General features: G+C 43.7%; 1 protein-coding gene across 1 annotated transcript; it reads left to right on the top strand.

The window, feature by feature from the left end:
* The first annotated feature begins 202 nt into the window (after positions 1–202).
* On the top strand, positions 203–15850 carry LOC146551804 (CD109 antigen-like). The gene is made up of 32 exons (XM_085257773.1): positions 203–302; positions 435–589; positions 674–702; positions 800–1033; positions 1135–1257; positions 1347–1386; positions 2161–2242; positions 2334–2424; positions 2538–2661; positions 2741–2850; positions 2927–3118; positions 3360–3461; positions 3542–3604; positions 5517–5687; positions 5781–5933; positions 6584–6650; positions 6735–6819; positions 10133–10250; positions 10387–10500; positions 10697–10915; positions 11044–11185; positions 11626–11802; positions 11951–12032; positions 12135–12366; positions 12473–12644; positions 12757–12947; positions 13103–13252; positions 13339–13404; positions 13847–13983; positions 14441–14597; positions 14811–14913; positions 14985–15850. Exons 1-32 carry the CDS (start codon positions 223–225, stop codon positions 15170–15172), a joined length of 4149 nt encoding a protein of 1382 aa, XP_085113899.1. The 5' UTR covers positions 203–222; the 3' UTR covers positions 15173–15850.
* Positions 15851–20546: the final 4696 nt, after the last annotated feature.

Consider the following 20546-nt stretch of genomic DNA (forward strand, 5'->3'; position numbering starts at 1 on the left):
GTCTCTCCCCAGGCAAAGGTGTCGAGTGTGTGCACACCCTCCTGCTATGCTTTGTGTGCTGCGTGTGATATGCTTCCTAATCTTCCTATGCGTGTGAGAGGAGCCCCCTGGGGCCCTGGCAGGAGGACAGGAGGAGGAGCTTGGTCACTCAGGTACAGGTAAAGTGATGCGTTTGCTGTCAGTTTGGGGTCAGAAGCAAACATTCGAAGCGTGACTGTGAACATGAACGCGATCTGGACCCTAGCTGTTTGTTTCAAAGTTGTGAGTTTTGCCGTTTCTGGTCGGACGCAGAATTCATCCAGGTAAGTGGTGGAATTTGGTATGAAGGGAGTCGCATTCGTTTCCTGAACGAGAACGCCTGCATTCGTGAATGAATTGATGGCGCACAACCACCTCCGTTCGTCAGTAACGCACCTTTCTTTCCTCTGTGCCAGTGCTACGTTGTATCTGGTCTCAGGTCCAGAGGTGGTGCACGCTGGCACGCCGACTCCTCTGGCCGTCACCGTGTTCGGAGACTTCCCGGGCACGGTGACAGCTGAATTGGGACGTGGAAGCACCAAAGTATCGCTGACCGAAGACTTCCAAGAAGGTGATGTGCAGTCACAAGCCGATTCAAGCTTGAATTAGTTTCTTTTAACTTTCGGGAGGGTTAAAAGGTCATTCTGTTTTAAAGGTTTGACGAGTGTCCTCACGCTTCCTCCTGTAAGTATAGTTTTTATTTCTTCTCACGGCAGTAGAGGGGGGAAAAAAAGTCTTTCTGACTGGGATCACAGTGTTAACACTTATGTCATCGCTCCAGATTCCTGACTCCTTAACCCAGAATTCCCTCTTAAACCTGACGGTGCGGGGCTACAAAGGAAACACTGTCATTTTCACCAACACCACCACCCTAACCTTCAGTCCCAGGAATGTGTCCACCTTTATCCAAACTGACAGATCCCGCTACCATCCAGGGGACGCAGTCAAAGTCAGAGCCGTGTGTGTTCAGCTGGATAACCATCCATACAAGGACAGAGTGGATCTCTCTGTACGGGTGCGTCTCTATTGTCTGTGTGAAAGAACAAAGCCACAGGAACTCTGTTCTTTTTTCATTGCTCACTGGGACCTTGACTGATATTCCTTTCTTACATGCAGGATCCCAGTGGGAATATCGTTGACAGGTGGGAGTCCACGCCCAATCTGGGAATCGTGTTGCGAGAATTCCCTTTGTCCCAGACGGCTGCTCTTGGACGCTGGGTGATCGCAGCTACTGTGAATGTAGGGTTGCTGTTGTTTTCCCCTCTGCACGCTGTGATGGACTAAGAAGGAATATCTTCTCATCCGAGCTTCCCTCTTCTTACATGCAGGGTGTGGCTGACGAGAAGCAGTTTGTTGTGGAGCTTCATGGTAACGTGCATATCGATTTATTCCAAAATAACGGTGATGGTTTATGTTCGATCGGTCAGTTTGAGGATAGACGGCACTGGTTGACCTGAACAACATCAGTGGTTCAGAGTGAATCATTCTGACAACAGCTGGATGGATTCCTATTACATTTAATGCCTAGGATTTATCCAAATCCTTTTGCGATGCCTTGACTTTCCCTCTAAAACGGGAATGTCAAACTCATTTTGCATTGTGAGCCACAAACAGCCCCTGAAGTGGGTCGGACCAGTGAAACTCCCCTTTCTGTCGGTGTAAAGAAGTTTGACTGCACATTTGATCCCTGAAATATTTTGATATAGGAAAAAAAGACATGCAGTTTCAACTACATGCTGCTGTAGTAAATGAAGGAAATCTGTCAGCCTGATTCTTTGGGCTTAAATTGATTCCCTCTTTCATATTTTCCATCCTGTCGGGTCAACTGTAGTCTTCGACGGGCCAATTCTGGCCCCCAGGCTTTATATTTGACACCCCTGCTGTAGAATCGCCACGTACTTCAGCTCTACATTTTCTAAATGACTTAAAGTCACAGTTCCCAAATGGCAACGTCTGTTCCCTTTGGCGATCTTCCTGTCACGCCACTCGCTGACATTTTTGTTTTGACAGATCTTCTAATCTTCTTGTTGAGTCTCAGGTCAGCTTGTAATTTTCCCAGCGTCCACTTCTGCAGTGCTTTGTTCTTGGTATCGAAACTAGGATTAAACTGAGATCTACCAAAATGACCATCCTGTCTCACAGAGCGCCCACACTTTGACGTTCTGATCAAGACGCCGTCACACATCCTTGCTGGAGATGACGTCTCAGGATCAGTGAGAGCACTGTGAGCTCATCTGGATCATTTCAGCCAATAACATATTTTCATACATATAAGTGAAGCAAGTGAAGCAGCATTAGTGTGTTTTTCCATTTAGGTACCCTGGTGGACGACCCTTAGGTGGAACATTAGTTGTTTCTCTGGAGTCTGCTATGAGCAACACGACCTCTGCTATGCAAACTAAAGAGGTGAAGCTCTCCATGTCCCCTTTTCTTCAGTTTTTCATATCTTTAATCATAAACTGAAACAGCAATAGAAACTATAAGAGACACTATCTGTCATTTTTAACCTTCGCTTTCAGTTCTACGGATCAACACAGTTTTTCTTCAGCAATGATCAACTCCAGGCTCTGCATACTTCATCAGTTAGCAGTGACGGTCGTCCCACTGTGCACGTTACTGTCTCTGTTAACGACAGCACCACAGGTATGACGCATTTTAATAAACCAGCGTTGCTGCAAGTATAACTTTAACTTCACCAAACAACATAATGTTCTTTGTTAAGGGTTTAAAGTGAACAAAACCGTGAAAGTCCACCTGATGCAGAATGTATTCCAGCTCACATTCCACGATTTTCCACCCACGCTAAAGCCGTCGTTACACTTCTCTACAAACGTGAGTTATTATTATTATCATAACTCACATGTCAGAGCCTTTTGGACACAGTATTAGTGCCTCCTCTGTTTCACAGCTCAGGATCTCAAGAGACGACAGGAAGCCGCTCAGCTCAGTGGATCTAAAGCACTCTGCTGTGGTTCAAATCAATCAGATAACGTCTGTGAAAAACGCAGAACCCACAGCTCTGATACTTCCTGTGTCTGAGGACGGGGACGTCCGCATCAGGTTTAAATTACAGGCTCAAGTTGTGACGCTCTTTATTCAGGTCAGTAATGTAATTCTCCAACACGCAAAGGTGGACTTGCAGAACAATCACAGTTCTGTACTTTTGTTGCTTGTAAGAGTTTCAGTAGCGTAAAAGATGACATTAAATTTAAGAGAAATGACTGAAATTAAAAACACGACCTCTGATGTGTTATGTTTTCAGAAGAACAAAGAAAGATGGAGAACATCAGTTCATAAGTGCACATTTTCTTTATCTTACTGCTATAAATACTGATTTTTAGGCCAGATTTCAGTCCAGTGAGGAGACTCTGAAGATTTCCAACAACTTCTCCTCTCCGAGCGACTCGTATGTTCAGATCGCCCCCGGCAACACATCTGCACAGGTATTATATACAAAGTTAATATTTTTAATATATCACAGCTGCATGTATCCAAAATGTAACTATATTTATTTAATTTCCAGATTGGCTTGCCTCTGCAGATAAATGTAGAGAGCACCTTTAACCTGACCAAGCTTCACTTTGTGGTATGTTTGGTTAAATACACAGTGTGTGCATTTGATTTTCTGCATCTTTTCTGCATTAAGGACAAAATGCAACATATTGTAAAGTAAAATTAATCTTATGAATTGCAAGAAAATCTTACAGTGGCCAGCACATAAGTGTCTAAGCTTCTAACTGTAAATCATTTCTGTGGCTTTGTTGTGTTACACACAATTACTCATTAATGCAGAGTACTATGTGTGTGTTTAAACACTGTTACCGGAAGTTGTGCACCTGTCCGTGACACTTCTTCAACCCAACAATGATTTAGTAATGTATGTACAGTGGGGCAAAAAAGTATTTAGTCAGCCACCGATTGTGCAAGTTCCCCCACTTAAAATGATGACAGAGGTCAGTAATTTGCACCAGAGGTACACTTCAACTGTGAGAGACAGAATGTGAAAAAAAAATCCATGAATTCACATGGTAGGATTTGTAAAGAATTTATTCGTAAATTAGGGTGGAAAATAAGTATTTGGTCACCTCAAACAAGGAAAATCTCTGGCTCTCACAGACCTGTAACGTCTTCTGTAAGAAACTTTTCTGTCCCCCACTCGTTACCTGTATGAATGGCACCTGTTTGAACTCATCATCTGTATAAAAGACACCTGTCCACAGCCTCAAACAGTCAGACTCCAAACTCCGCCATGGCCAAGACCAAAGAGCTTTCGAAGGACACCAGGAAAAGTATTGTAGACCTGCACCAGACTGGGAAGAGTGAATCTACAATAGGCAAGCAGCTTGGTGTGAAAAAATCAACTGTGGGAGCAATCATCAGAAAATGGAAGACATACAAGACCACTGATAATCTCCCTCGATCTGGGGCTCCACGCAAGATCTCATCCCGTGGGGTCAAAATGATCATGAGAACGGTGAGCAAAGATCCCAGAACCACACGGGGGGACCTGGTGAATGACCTGCAGAGAGCTGGGACCAAAGTAACAAAGGTCACCATCAGTAACACACTACAACGGCAGGGAATCAAATCCCGCAGTGCCAGACGTGTTCCGCTGCTGAAGCCAGTGCATGTCCAGGCCCGTCTGAAGTTTGCCAGAGAGCACATGGATGATACAGCAGAGGATTGGGAGAATGTCATGTGGTCAGATGAAACCAAAGTAGAACTTTTTGGTATAAACTCAACTCGTCGTGTTTGGAGGAAGAAGAATACTGAGTTGCATCCCAAGAACACCATACCTACTGTGAAGCATGGGGGTGGAAACATCATGCTATGGGGCTGTTTTTCTGCCACGGGGACAGGACGACTGATCCGTGTTAAGGACAGGATGAATGGGGCCATGTATCGTGAGATTTTGAGCCAAAACCTCCTTCCATCAGTGAGAACTTTGAAGATGAAACGAGGCTGGGTCTTCCAACATGACAATGATCCAAAACACACCGCCCGGGCAACAAAGGAGTGGCTCCGTAAGAAGCATTTGAAAGTCCTGGAGTGGCCTAGCCAGTCTCCAGACCTCAACCCCATAGAAAATCTGTGGCGGGAGTTGAAAGTCCGTGTTGCTCGGCGACAGCCCCAAAACATCACTGCTCTCGAGAAGATCTGCATGGAGGAATGGGCCAAAATACCAGCTACTGTGTGTGCAAACCTGGTAAAGACCTATAGTAAACGTTTGACCTCTGTTATTGCCAACAAAGGTTATGTTACAAAGTATTGAGTTGTATTTTTGTTATTGACCAAATACTTATTTTCCACCCTAATTTACGAATAAATTCTTTACAAATCCTACCATGTGGATTCATGGATTTTTCTTTCACATTCTGTCTCTCACAGTTGAAGTGTACCTCTGGTGCAAATTACTGACCTCTGTCATCATTTTAGGTGGGGGAACTTGCACAATCGGTGGCTGACTAAATACTTTTTTGCCCCACTGTATTTTGTAGGTGAGCTCTAAAGGCCAGGTGGTAGCTGCTGGGACCCAAAACTCCTCGTCCTTCTCTGTGACCCCAGCGCTGTCCTGGGCCCCTGCGGCCTGTGTCACCGTTTACTGCATCCTGTCTGACGGCGAGATCATCAGCGACGCAGCACAAATATCCATCAGTCGAGACAGCTATGTACAGGATCTCGTTTTATTATATTGCTCTAATGAATTCCCAACAGTAATCCTCTTCATCCTGTGCCGTACTCTGTGTGCGTGCTCCCCTCAGGTGTCATTAAAGTGGAGCAGTGAAAGCGCCCAGCCAGGTGAGCAGGTATCGCTGACTGTGACCGGTCTTGAATCCAGGTCTCAGCTGGCAGTCACGGTAATGGGGACACACGATGACGCCCTGCAGCCCGATCTGAACTTTAAAGAGGAAGGGGTATGACCGCAGTAACCATGCTTCCTTCTGTATAAATGCTGATTATGTCTGCAGACAAAAGCTTAAAATTCATCTGTGAAACATGAGCTCCTGCGAACCTTCGTCAGAAAGTCACCTGTTTTAGATACTGCACGATTTCCTTCATATTGTTCTCCCAGTCACCCCAGTCACCTCAGTCCCCCGGCACACTGTTCCCAGTTAGATACTGCACGGAAATTGAAAAAGTGATCACTAAACCGGCTCGTCCAGATATAACATATCTGTCTGCTTTGTTAGGAGGTGACTCCTGTTTCTAAGAGCTGGTAACCTCAGTGCTCTGGATTCAGGACCTGAGGCTTAAGGATCGCTGCAATAGAGGAAACCAAGTGTCACCTTTTCTCACCTCCAAAGCTCTGACAGTCTGTAGAGAGTGTGTGTGTGAGAGAGAGTGTAGGTGTGAGTGTGTGTGAGAGTGTAGGTGTGAGTGTGTGTGTGTGGTAGAATAGATCATTTAAAAACTGCGATCGCCTCAGATTCCTATAAAGACGCTTAGACTTTACGTCACACCTGACTTCTAACTCATGTGGTGATCTGACAACAATCCATTTAAAAACTTTCTCGCCCAAACAGATTCACTGTTACCCATTTTTCCTCTTCCTGTCCCACCACAGGACTGTGATCTTCAGATCCTGACCAATACGAAATTATACAGGAAAAACCAGCCTGGACCTAAAAATGGTAAAACGGCTGTTTTTTTTGTAGTTACGATACTGATTTGACTTTGCATCTTCAGTGCTATAAATACAATCTCATGGCTTTCAGAAGGACATGCCCCAGAGGTGCACAAGGACTGGCACCACTGGATGGATGGTGCTGAAGCTTTGCTGTGGTTGAACACTAACGTTAGGTAAGGGCTGAGAGGGGAAGGTGATTCATCTGATCCACTACAGGGAGTGCAGAATTATTAGGCAAATGAGTATTTTGTCCACATCATCCTCTTCATGCATGTTGTCTTACTCCAAGCTGTATAGGCTCGAAAGCCTACTACCAATTAAGCATATTAGGTGATGTGCATCTCTGTAATGAGAAGGGGTGTGGTCTAATGACATCAACACCCTATATCAGGTGAGCATAATTATTAGGCAACGTCCTTTCCTTTGGCAAAATGGGTCAAAAGAAGGACTTGACAGGCTCAGAAAAGTCAAAAATAGTGAGATATCTTGCAGAGGGATGCAGCAGTCTCAAAATTGCAAAGCTTCTGAAGCGTGATCATCGAACAATCAAGCGTTTCATTCAAAATAGTCAACAAGAAGCGTGTGGAAAAACCAAAATAACTGCCCATGAACTGAGAAAAGTCAAGCGTGCAGCTGCCAAGATGCCACTTGCCACCAGTTTGGCCATATTTCAGAGCTGCAACATCACTGGAGTGCCCAAAAGCACAAGGTGTGCAATACTCAGAGGTATGGCCAAGGTAAGAAAGGCTGAAAGACGACCACCACTGAACAAGACACACAAGCTGAAACGTCAAGACTGGGCCAAGAAATATCTCAAGACTGGTTTTTCTAAGGTTTTATGGACTGATGAAATGAGAGTGAGTCTTGATGGGCCAGATGGATGGGCCCGTGGCTGGATTGGTAAAGGGCAGAGAGCTCCGGTCCGACTGAGACGCCAGCAAGGTGGAGGTGGAGTACTGGTTTGGGCTGGTATCATCAAAGATGAGCTTGTGGGGCCTTTTCGGGTTGAGGATGGAGTCAAGCTCAACTCCCAGTCCTACTGCCAGTTTCTGGAAGACACCTTCTTCAAGCAGTGGTACAGGAAGAAGTCTGCATCCTTCAAGAAAAACATGATTTTCATGCAGGACAATGCTCCATCACACGCGTCCAAGTACTCCACAGCGTGGCTGGCAAGAAAGGGTATAAAAGAAGAAAAACTAATGACATGGCCTCCTTGTTCACCTGATCTGAACCCCATTGAGAACCTGTGGTCCATCATCAAATGTGAGATTTACAAGGAGGGAAAACAGTACACCTCTCTGAACAGTGTCTGGGAGGCTGTGGTTGCTGCTGCACGCAATGTTGATGGTGAACAGATCAAAACACCGACAGAATCCATGGATGGCAGGCTTTTGAGTGTCCTTGCAAAGAAAGGTGGCTATATTGGTCGCTGATTTGTTTTTGTTTTGTTTTTGAATGTCAGAAATGTATATTTGTGAACAGAGGTGTGGACTCGAGTCACATGACTTGGACTCGAGTCAGACTCGAGTCATTAATTTTATGACTTTAGACTTGACTTGAAAAAATGTTCTAAGACTTGTGACTTGACTTGGACTTTTACACCAATGACTTGGGACTTGAATTGGACTTGAACCGGTTTACTTGAAAAGACTTGATATTTTACCCCAAATACAAAATTTAACATGCATATTATATAGAGATTGAAAATGTGACGTCATTCACGGGTAGAACCACAAAGGATTCTGGGAACTCGTGGCAAGCGGTACTAGCGCACGCAGGCTTTCAATTAAAATCAGTTATACAGCGATAAAAAGAAACACAAGAAGCCGTTGTATTATTAACTGCAATAGCCGGTCGCATGACAGCCATGGGAAGCCGACGGGTAAAGAGATCGGTTGTTATCGGATTACGTCGTTGAAGAGAAATTGTTCGAGCCATGTTTCCGAAGTAACAAAGAGGCGACGGGTGGCCTGGATTGCAGCCATTCAAAGATCAAATATAACGTCCCAGAACCCTCCAGCTCACAGGTTAGTCTGCTCCAAGCATTTACACAAAGGTCAGTGTTTTTTAGTAGTTAATACGTCATTTTCATAACATAATTGGTGATATAGGTTACAAGCAAGTCTGGCGCTGAACAGAAATTGTCGCGCTATGCTCCTTTATTTATTGTGCATAAATAGTGAATTGTCCTGACACAATATTGCGTTTCGCCTCTGTTATTATGGTACATTGACAAAAACATATACTTTTATTCACAGGATAAAACAGGTTTTTTGTATCACTAATTGCCCAGTACGATTACAGCATACAGTATTATTGTCACTGCTACATTTCTGTAACGCTACCAGAAATTATTTCCACTACTAATTAATTACCGTTGAGCTCAAAGGTCCTATTAATAAACGGTTAACGAATGTGTATTTATGACGACGATTTGTGAGACTGGTAAACTTATGATACGTACGATGGTCTTTACTTTCTACACGGTGCATTTCAAGGTCCTGCACCCATCCGTCGGTAAACTGTACCTGGGCTTGTTGCAGTGACCGGAAGTTACTAAACTTCATGAGTGTATGCACTCACTCCAAGAACCGTATGATTATAAATATGCATATAAATATGCTACGATGAGATAGCTGACTTCATCTAACTAGCAAATGTTTTCCAGGCTACGTTGGTGATACAGTTTTTTTTAATGTGTATGATATTTTTGTCATGCGATTTTAAAGCCGGTCCTACAACCGCATCCAAGAATAACATGCAGCTTATCTCAGAACTGTCGGTGAAAACTATTCTTGGAGCTAGGTTTAATTGAGCTGCATTTTAAAGAGGTGCAATTTCACAATTTGTGTATATTTTCTAAGTTCACTATTTTGTCATGTGTTGAGAAAAACACAGATTTTAAAATTACATGGTCTAATATTTACATTTAGCATATAACTGCAACATTATTTTTTCGTTGTTTTTTTTTTTTAAAGACTCGAAAGGACTTGAAATTCAAAGTTTCAGACTTGTGACTTGACTCGGACTTTTACACCAGTGACTTGAGACTCGACTCTGACTTGCCTGACATTACTTGAGACTTGACTTGAGACTTGAGGATAAAGACTTGAGACTTACTTGAGACTTGCAAAACAATGACTTGGTCCCACCTCTGTTTGTGAATGTGGAGATGTTATATTGGTTTCACTGGTAAAAATAAATAATTGAAATGGGTATATATTTGTTTTTTGTTAAGTTGCCTAATAATTATGCACAGTAATAGTCACCTGCACACACAGATATCCCCCTAAAATAGCTAAAACTAAAAACAAACTAAAAACTACTTCCAAAAACATTCAGCTTTGATATTAATGAGTTTATTTGGGTTCATTGAGAACATGGTTGTTGTTCAATAATAAAATTATTCCTCAAAAATACAACTTGCCTAATAATTCTGCACTCCCTGTAGTTCACTGAATATTGCTGCTTTTTCCTTTCTCTCAGCAATCGGACTTGGACAAGTGAGAAAATACTCGTTCCAGATGGCATTACTGCTATGGGAGCTTTAGCACTGGTGATGTCGGAGAACCTGGGCTTGGTCTTCACTCCTGTGCTGCAAAAGGTAACAAAACACTCTTCACATTTCTGGTATTCGTGCTTCCTTCTTTTACGAACGAGGAGTTTTACGAACTGAGATGCTGAGGAGTTATCTTCCCCGACCTTCTTAATAACTCTCGCTTATGTTGTTTCATCGACAGCTGACTGTCTCCAAAGATTTTTCCTTGTCTCTGGGCGCCCCATCACTCCTCATCAGAGGAGAGGAGATTGTGTTGGAAGTGAAGATCATCAACCATTTGGAGCAGGAGATGGATGTATGTAGGACGCACTTTGTGGTACATTGTAGCTGAATAAGGCTGAGTTTGGTAAATAATCTGACATCTATTGACAGAGATCCGAGTCTCTCCCTGTTGCATGAATTATTGCTCACTTCCATCATTTCTGGCACGGCATATTTTCCCTGTTTTTAAAGATTGCGCTTTGCTGTCATACGTTTCTCTGCATATGTAGGTCATCGTGCTGCTAGCACAGAGCAAGTCCTTTGAGTTTGTTCTGACGCACCGAAAAGATGCATCTGTTATCAATGCTCAGAAAGTCACCGTGGAGAGTCACGGCTCTGCTTCAGCTCTGTTCCCTGTGAGGCCTTTGGCTCTGGGTGAGGTGGAGATATCTGTGGATGCTGTGTCTGCAGAGGCCTCAGACAGTCTTGTTTGGAGAGTGATGGTGAAGGTATGATAAAGCAGGGAGATGTCTGAGCATAGGACGGTGCCTGCAACACGATGTCGCTACAAGATGTGCTTTTGAACTTATGCGGCACAGTTATTCCTATCATAACACTGGAATGCTTGTTCCTGAAGCCCGAGGGAGTTGAACAGTACTTCTCTCAGACGCTGTTCCTGGAGATGGAACCGGAGAAACGGAACAAATCCACAGCCCTCTCCTTCTCCTTCCCCCCAAATGTGGTGCCCGGCAGTCAGAGGGCCCGTGTGGTACTGGCTGGTAAGTCTGCCGTTTGTCCTCTTACTGTTCGTGCATGCAGTTTGTTTACTTTGAGTCATTTAGGCATGTATCATAGCAGAAAAGCAAGCGTCGGGATTTTCCTCAGCTATAGATTTCAGGTTCAGCTTGTCTTGATAGTCAGCTGCAGGATAAACGTTTCATCTTGCAGAACTGCGGCTTCCTGCTCAGTGAGGCTGTTTTTTTTTTTTCCATCCTTCTGTAACGTGTCATTTAAGCCACTTCCCCGACTTTCAAGGTGCCCATTTAAAAAAAATACTCTTTATATTCCATTCAAAAGTTACCTTATTTGAACACTCGTCTGGTGAAAGAGACACTTTCTGTTCCCATTCCGGTCTCACCTTCCAGCTCAAATTGCTCAAAAACAAACATGTTGTTCATGTGTTAAATCTTTCCATCCTCTGTCCTGCTGCTTCTCGCAGGCGATATCCTGGCTTTGTCCATCAACAACTTGGGTTCACTGGTTCAGCTGCCGCTTGGATGTGGGGAACAGAACATGATCCACTTTGCTCCAAGTGTATATGTTATCCAGTACCTGGACACTTCAAACCAGGATGACCAAGAGCTCAGGAGAAAGGCTCTAGCTTACATGATGGAAGGTTAGATGGACCTCGGTCACTCATAAAGATCACTGACCTGGAGAACTAGTTATCACAATATATAAGAACGTCTTCTGAGTGTTAAATTGAAGGTTCTCTGAGCCCATTAAGGGGTTTGTCACAAGCATTTTTGCTTTTTTGCTGTAAGGTTATCAGAAACAGTTGTCCTACCAGAGAGAAGACGGTTCCTTCAGTGCTTTTGGAAACAGCGACACCTCTGGCAGCACATGGTAAGGTCACCCGTGTGGTCCATTTTCATAAATGTTTTCTCTAAAATCGCAAATTTTCTGATGCTCCTTCTTCTCTCTCCTCTCTTCTTTCTCTGGATCCAGGCTGACGGCCTTTGTGCTGCGCTGCTTCCTCCAGGCTCAGCCCTACGTGAAGATAGACCAGAGCATCCTGGACAGGGCTGTGTCTTGGCTCTTAAAACGCCAGGGCCCCCAAGGAGAGTTCAGTGAGGTGGGCAGACTGATCCACACCGAGATGCAGGGAGGGCTGGATAAGGGCCCGGTGGCGCTGACGGCTTATGTCCTGATTGCACTTATGCAGGATGAAATCTACACAGTGAGTTAGGGCAGAAATCTATTTTTAAGCTTTCTAGAAGCTGATACTTAAATGGACAGGATGTCTGCGAATGCTAATAATACTGTATTGGTTTCTCTGTATGAAGGAGATACACGAAGCCAGTGTGTCTCTGGCCAGAAAGTACCTGGAGGACAAAGTGTCCAGTGAAGTGATTAGTAACTACAGCCTGTGTCTGACGGCTTACGCTTTAGCTTTGGTCAACAGTCCCGTCTCTTTCACCGCACTGACTCAACTCGGCAAGAGAGCGGACTACATCGGTGACTCAGCCTTTTTTTCTATCTGAAGCTTTTATAAAAACAGCAACATCCCATCCTTTACTTACCGACTTATACAGTGGCTGTGTCAGTTAGCCTGTGGTTATTCTCTTAGATGGAGTGATGATGTGGAGTTCGTCTGCAGGCCCGAGGTCACGTAACCAGAAGCTGCCCTCAGCACAGATCGAGATGGCCTCGTATGTGCTGCTAGCTCACATCAACCGTGGCTCACTCTTTGATGGCATTACACAAATGAAGTGGTTAAGCACACAGAGAAACCATCTAGGAGGCTACGGAACAACACAGGTGAGACAAACCTCTTTTCCTCTTACTGATTCTCACCTGTGTACAGATATACAGCATATTTCAGCTCCGCCATGGATTCTCACAAATATTCCCACATTCTGCCCCTAAAGTCGATATTTATCCACGATGGCTGCATCTTCTGTTCCCTTCCTCAGGACACAGTAGTAGCTCTCCAGGCTCTGGCTTCCTACGCAGCGTTCAGCGGTGCCAATGCCATCAACCTCATGGTCAGTGTGTCTTCTCCAGAATCTTCATCACTGTTTCGAATCAACGCCACCAACTATCGAACATATCAAAGTCAAGAGGTGCATCCGTTACCTGGCGTTAGATGGTTGATATGTACAGTAACTGAAATTTATTTAATCTCCAATTTTCATTTCATGTTTCTCAGATTCCTGCTGAAAACAATCTGCATCTAAAAATATCCATGGAAGGCAGAGGCTTTGCCACATTTCAGGTGCAGTTGTACGGCTTCTCTGTTTCTGTGTACCGCTGTGGTTCCATTTCAGGAATTATTTGTAAGGTACAGATTTGATGAGAAACTGGAACTCGCCCTTACACATCAGGAATGTTTCCTCCATCGTGTTGAGCTCGACAGACGGTTTAACCACCAGCGCGCGAGCAGCATAAACTGCAGCAGCAGCTGTGCGCGATAGCTTCTCTTAGCACAACGTTGTGCATCATAAATGAAAATGCTGCATCATAATGGATCCCAAGCAATTAACGTCAGACAGCATCTGTCTGCACTGCAGATAAAATCGCTGAGAGGAGAACTGAGGTGAAAGGTTAATCTCTCCGTTGTGCTGTTAGTTTTTGTATGAGACGTGTGTTTTCTTTTAACTGTATACTTCAGCTTTTAATCGATAATCAAACATTTGTAACTGTTTCCATGACTACAGCTGAACGTCTTTTACCACTTGGAGAGGGAAACTTTTGCAGAGAACCACCAGCAAGCTGCGGACGAAGCTTTCTCATTACGCATCGATGCTGCTGATGGCAGCGACCGCAATCACATGATGTTGTCTGTATGCACAAGGTGAGCGGTTCACACATGGACAGTGCGTTTCTATGTACTGTATTTATTTTTATTTGGTTAACCCAGCCTGAAAGGATGGATTAGAAATGAGTAGATCAGAGGGACAGATCGGATTTTGCTCTTCTGAGTTAAAGTCAGAAAGGCACAGCTGAGATGGTTTGGACACGTGCAGAGGAGGGATGGTGGACGATGGAAGACCTCACAGAATATTCATGAATGTGGTGAAGGAGACCATGCAGAGGGTTAGTGTGACGGGGGAGGATGCTGGGACAGGGGGAGATGGAGGAAGATGATTTATCCAAGGAGCTTGAAAACAAAATCAAGTTTCTTGAAGACGTTTTGAGGTGAAACATCCATTACTATGAGCTGGATGACTGAGAACCTACGCAGACAAAAAGATTTATCATCATTTGGTTACTATGCATGTTAAACACTCTGAAAACTTTGTCCTCTCCAGATTAAAGGACAGTCAGCTGATACCTCACACAGGTATGGTTATATTGGATGTAGGCCTGCTCAGCAGGTTCACACTCTCTCCTGAGGCTGCTGTCCAATCAGCTGTTATCAGGAAGGTGGAGACGGCACCCGAGAAAGTCATCCTGTACCTGGATTCAGTAAGTGTTTGAAGCAGCCTAACGGCAATCAGCGTGAAGCTTTAAAACCCGCTCTATGCGTATTATTTGGGTGTGATATTAACCCCTTTTCATTTGCCCTGCAATGCTTCACCAGCACTGGTTTCCTACATTAAATGAAAATGCATGTTGATAAAATAGCAGGAATCCGATTACATCACGTGCGTAGTGACATTATTCTGGTGTCATTTGCAGCTCAACAAGTCAGAGGTTTGTATCAACCTTCCCCTCGTCAGAAACTACAAAGTGGCCCGCGTGCACGACGCTGTGGCACGCGTTTACGACTACTATGAGCCAAGTGAGTACGACTGTGAATAGTGTCGTTTTTAAAAAAATATTTAATGTGAATGATCGTATTTTTAATTTCAGCGAGAAACGCGATGAGCACGTACAATTCGCGAGGTCTGCCCGGCATGGACTCCTGCTTCTTCTGTGGTGCAAACTGTGATCTCTGCAGGCCTGGAATCACCATCACCATGTCCGCTCAGTCGATGGCTGCCTACAGCTTCAGCTGCCTGTTTCTCGGACTCACTGTTTTTCTTGTTTTCGTCGGTTAGATGGACTTGGACTCACACATTCATATGTACTGGATATATATGTGTCTTTTACACAAAACTCATTTTGGCCTCGTTCTATCCAGTGGACTGTTCCTTTGTTTAGTGCTCTCTGCTGTTAACAGTGTCTTCTTTTTTGTAAAGATGTGAATATGAAATGACTGGTAGTGGAAACGTGTTAAATTTCTTTTTATCTAACACATACTATCTAAAACAGATGCATTTCCATTTAAAGCTTCTTTAAAGCTACTATGATTCCATAAGTTGAGAAAAATGAACCATTAAATGAAGGAGCGCTGTAGCCGATAGTAGCAAACAGAAAAATTAAGGTGACGTTTTCCCTCATTTGCACACATGCCCTGTTGTGTCTCTGTTGGCAGGAAATGCAGATGTACTGAGCTGCCCAGAGTCATATAAATGCTAAAAAGGATTATTGTACAGCTCTGCAGACTTCCAGCAAATGTCTGACTTGTAGCTTTAATGTTTTTAATCCCTGTTGGTATTCAGTTGAATAACCTGCTGGATTGAAGCAGCACTCACCTCACGGAGTTTGCAGGTACACTGAAAAAGGGGAAGTAACCAGGTTTGACGTTACTGATGGAATCATTAAAATAATTGTTACTGTATCTCAGAACAAATGCATGTTTAAGTTTGCACCACATAAACTCTCTAATAAACTTTCTGCTCATCTGTTTTATAGTGGCAATAATTCACACCACTTTAACACTTACTGGATTGCATAAAATCTGAAGCTGAACATGACCTTTGACCTCACACTTGGTGACTTGTTCTTTCTTTTAATAAGCTATCGTTGTTTTTTGCATTTTAATGGAAATGCACGTCTGGTTTTTATGTAAAATATTTTTTGAAAGGCTCATTGGCAAAGTGGTTTCCCTCCAGGGACAATGAAGCTTTTCGGTTCATAAGTAAAAGCAGAACATTAGATGTCCCACAAAAAGGAAACTGACTCACATCTGGACCTTCAGCTGTTGGTTGTGCAGCCTGTGAGAACATCTCATAAATTCTTTCCTTGCCTTAATTACTCCCAAGCTAAAGGTAAAGCTCCTGTCGTTCCATTTTTGTGCAGTACATTACATATCCTTAGTGTCTGCACGCTCTTGTGCTTATCCCACCGGCTCCTCCCCCTAATGCTCACATATGTTGCTGTTTTTAGTCATCATATAATCCAAAATTACTGAAGTGTGACAGCACACCAGGAGCTTTCAGCAGTTTAACCTAAACTTACGTAAACCTCACCAGTTACCATCACGTTAACCTGAAAGCTGTTCCATAAAAAGCTCCAAAGCTGCAGTTGTGAATGTCAAACACTAGATGGCAGTCTTGGTATCATAATAAAGATGGTCTCAAAGTTCAGGCTGGAGCCATAAAAGCTACATTTGTCTTGTTTCTTTAACATTTAATATTGCCAATAAAGTCAGCAGTTCTCATGATACAGAGAGGTGATATTAGATATAAAACTCCTCTGCTTACAATAAATGCACCCGTGAGCATTTTAACAAAGTTACAGGATGAAATGTTGATGCATCGACCCTGCTGTGTCGTGGGTCATGCTATGAAAACAGCGTCGGGAGCGCATGCGGTGCCCATGATGTCATGCACGTACTATGCGTCAGGCCTGACGAGTGTCTAATGTCCTTAACTGACAGACAGCTTAGGATCAGCAAAGCATTCGGTTTTACATTAGCTGCGAGGAAAGAAGCACTTGGTATGGGAGAGAGCTAAGAGGATTTATAGCTTTAGGAGAATTTCCCCACACCTGGTTGTGAGCAGAAGCAGAAGATTAAAAAGCACACCTTTCCCCCTGAAATCCCTCCTGTCTGCTTTTGCAGAAGTTTCTGGAATCCATATTTTGGTCTTATCATACCCAGGTCAACATCCAGCCCCAGACTCATAAATCAGATTCGTGCTGATTCCTTCTCCTCAGTGTGGCTGTACAGAGGTATAACGCTGACTACGCGCCTAGGAGATGCAGATGGGTTAAACTCAGTGAAGGAGATGGTTATTTATGAGCTCCATCTCCTGATGGGAGCTAATGCAGCTGCTGCTAGACAGAAGCTGAGTGTAGCTCCGATCAGCGACAGATTTTTTGCATATGAATCTTTCAAACTCTCCCATCAAAGTGGAAAAGTTAGATGACAGGGATACACACATTTAAGTGCAGTAACCATGTTGCTTTGTATACTCAGCAGCGGTTGTTATATGATATACTATAATATTATAATGATAAATTACACGATAACCGCTGCTTTTGTGACCGCAGTTATTCACTTTGGGATGGCGCGGTTAGGAATCGCATCTGGTGAGTTTGATGCTTTAATCCGGCACAAGTTTTCTTCCAAAAACAGGCAGATAATTGCTCCCCGTGGTCCAGCTCCAGATGACATCAGTAGGAAACAATTGCCATCCAAACAAACAACGGCATCATATGGAAAATCGCTGCTGTGGGTGTTGTGACTAAATTCGCGGTGGAAGCAACAACAAAGATGAATGGAAGCTTGGTGTCCCTGGTGATGCTACCTCAGTGATTCCCCGTCTGCGCGGAGAGGAGGATGCTGCGTTTGTTTGGCAAGGAATGCTTCATTCACCAGAGTAGGTCATGGAAAATCCCTCGGAGCTTTCTTCCCACCCGTAGCGAGTGAATATTTACACAACCCCCACGCGACCCCGAACAATCCGGCTCAGACAGACAAATCCATGCAAGAGCGTGCAGGAGAGGTGGGGGGATCCCGGGCAGCAGAGCAGAGGTCCACTTAGTCAGCCTGCCCGTGGCCTAATCTGAGCATACCAGCATGATATGATCCAGGTAAAGATGATATCAGACATCAGAGGAGTCTGGTTCATACTTTGTCACCACCAAAGATTATGTTTGGCTACTCGCTCATGTGAATCATTGTCTGTTGATGTTTGTGTCTGCAATTCACTCTTATTTGTACAAATACGAGCTGCCACAAGCCCAGTGAAGCCACAAGCTATTGCCCAAATCTGGGGCTGTGGATGCATGTCTGGGCATTCTGCAAGTCTAATAAAAATTCTTAATAAAAACAAATCTTGAAGCAACTGACCGGAGGGTAGAAAGATAAAAAAAAATGTTTAAAATATGTGCACAATGACAAAAGATAATCAGTTCCATTCTTTTTATGTATCTTTAATAAGACACAGAAACAATTCTCAGTGAGCTGCTCATTTGATGACAGTGGGGAGAAAAACATTCCTGAAAGAGAGAAACGTCCAGCAGAACCAAACAGGGAAGGAAACCATCTGTCTGGTCTGGTTGGGGTGAAGAGAAAGTGGAGATAGAAAATATAAGAAGTGAGAAACAACAGACAGAGCAGGCAGATTAAAGCCAGAGCTGCGTTACTCGCACCAGGAAAAAGGAGACAGAGTTAATGACTGCTGCCTCGTGAATAAGCAGACTTTTAGTGTCTCTGGACATCCAGAGGAATGAAAGGTAGGAGTGTTGAGTGTTGGCTGGACTGAGAGGCCGAAGTGATGGGATGCTTAAGCAGACGGGATCAGGAAAGGTGAAAATGATGATGAATGATGCTGAAACTGTGACTAAGGTGTGAAGAAAGTGGGTCGATTTTGGAACCACTGATTTACATTTCTTTACTCTGACTGTGAGAGAATAACCTCTTCAGCTGGTTCCAGACCTTTTAATATCAAATTATGCTACAAAAGTAGTATTTTTTTCTTATTGTGGTGAAAGAGCATCACCGGGAAACGCTTCAACAAGACTAGCTTCTGGATTATGATTTATTGATTCAGTCTGGCTCACAATGACTTCTTGACTCATCTCCGGACTTCTGTTAACTCTTTGCGTGTGAGCTAAAGAGGCAAATGATTCAAATTAAAAGCCAGACATAACTTAACCAGTCATGCACACATGCAAGTGAAGCAAACCCAAACTGCAGATGCTGGTGTGACCTCAGGCTCTCGGTTTTCAACTCAGTTTTCACCAGGGTCGGTTTAGCTACCCTGTATTCAACTGTCGCACATTTCCTCAAACTCTCTGCCCAATTAGAGTAATCAGAAGCAGATGGATTCAGGTTTCCACCTCGGCTCCTGTATGTGCGTGGGCTAGAGCCTTTGTATTCTCTGTGGACATGAAGGAGAGCCGGACAGAAGTAAAGTCAAAGCAGTATGTGTATAGTACAAATGTATGTAAAAGCCCCTAGAAAGCAGCACTGTGTTTGCACAGACATATCTAACTGACACGGGTTATTTATGTGTCTAACCCACAGAAAGAGCGGGAGTTCCTGCAATCTGACGAGGAACCAAACACTGTCTGACTGAGCCGTCTGAATCTGCGCGATAAACTGCTGTGATTACTTCACACCGAGGACACACACATGCACACCGGCCGTGCATCCCTCAGCTAAACACACGTACACACATGCGCATGTTCCTGCAGAAGCAGGGATCACGGGACCGACGAACGGCATGAGCTGAGAAAACCCCCACTTTTTTACTCACATATGACACGATGATAAGGAATGCTGGAAATGCTGCTGGAAATACTCCAGTCAGAGTTGAGATGGAGTGTACAGAGTCTGATACGAGCTTCTGTGTTTCGTCGTCTGACAGCGCCTCATTAACTGCACTTTGAGTGATGCAACCTCACATTTTCTCTCAGTTATAAATCACTGATTAAAGTCAGCCTCACTGAAGGATGGAAAGGGACTAATGTCTTTATCTGACATATTTCTACTTTTAATTTACTGTAGCGAGGATGTGCTGTGAGAGAAATTTATACATATATACTTGTTTAAGCAGATTTCAGAGGTATTGCTGTACTTTCGCCTGCAGGAAGGTGCAAAGGTGACAAAACATGTGTCAGACTTGTTCCTTTGTCCATAATAGTCCACGATGCACTTTTAGCCCTGTTTTTGGAATCTGCCATCTTCTTGTTTTGTTTTGTGCCCACAAAAATCTGCTATCAGAGTGATGCACTAAGCCCAATAAGCAAGAAAGAGCTGAAACTCAAAGCTGTTTACGGCTTAAAACATATGGAAAGGTGCTTCAGCCCAAAGATACTTGTGATTGATAAACCGCAGCAGCTACCCCACAGCTTTTATAATATTACCTCTAAGGGTTTCCATATTATTAATACATGGCCTGGACAATAATTTTAAAAGTCAAAAACTGGAGTTTCTTGAGGGTCTACCTAAAGTTAGCTCCAAGTATAATTTCCCATAGATTCCCACATTAAAATGTTCACCTGTAATGAGCACCAGTTCAGCTTGCTGGGTTGACGAGTCGATGCATGTTAGGTTACTTGATGATTCTAAACTGGCTGCAGATGTTTGATAAACTGCTTTGTGTAGAGAATAAAATGGTTAAAATGTGACTTTTAGTC

The sequence above is a fragment of the Mchenga conophoros genome, linkage group LG19 (genome assembly GCF_057382185.1).
Source record: "Mchenga conophoros isolate Kocher_MC1m ecotype Shallow Benthic linkage group LG19, M_conophoros_male_GT1.1, whole genome shotgun sequence".
NCBI classification, from domain to species: domain Eukaryota; kingdom Metazoa; phylum Chordata; class Actinopteri; order Cichliformes; family Cichlidae; genus Mchenga; species Mchenga conophoros.

Bases quoted from the DNA above. Each gene is read 5' to 3' on its own strand.
- LOC146551804 (XM_085257773.1), top strand. From the start codon at position 223: ATGAACGCGATCTGGACCCTAGCTGTTTGTTTCAAAGTTGTGAGTTTT. The intron at 2,425-2,537 runs GTGAAGCTCTCC...CTTCGCTTTCAG, and splicing joins CTGCTATGCAAACTAAAGAG to TTCTACGGATCAACACAGTT. The intron at 2,851-2,926 runs GTGAGTTATTAT...TCTGTTTCACAG, and splicing joins CGTTACACTTCTCTACAAAC to CTCAGGATCTCAAGAGACGA.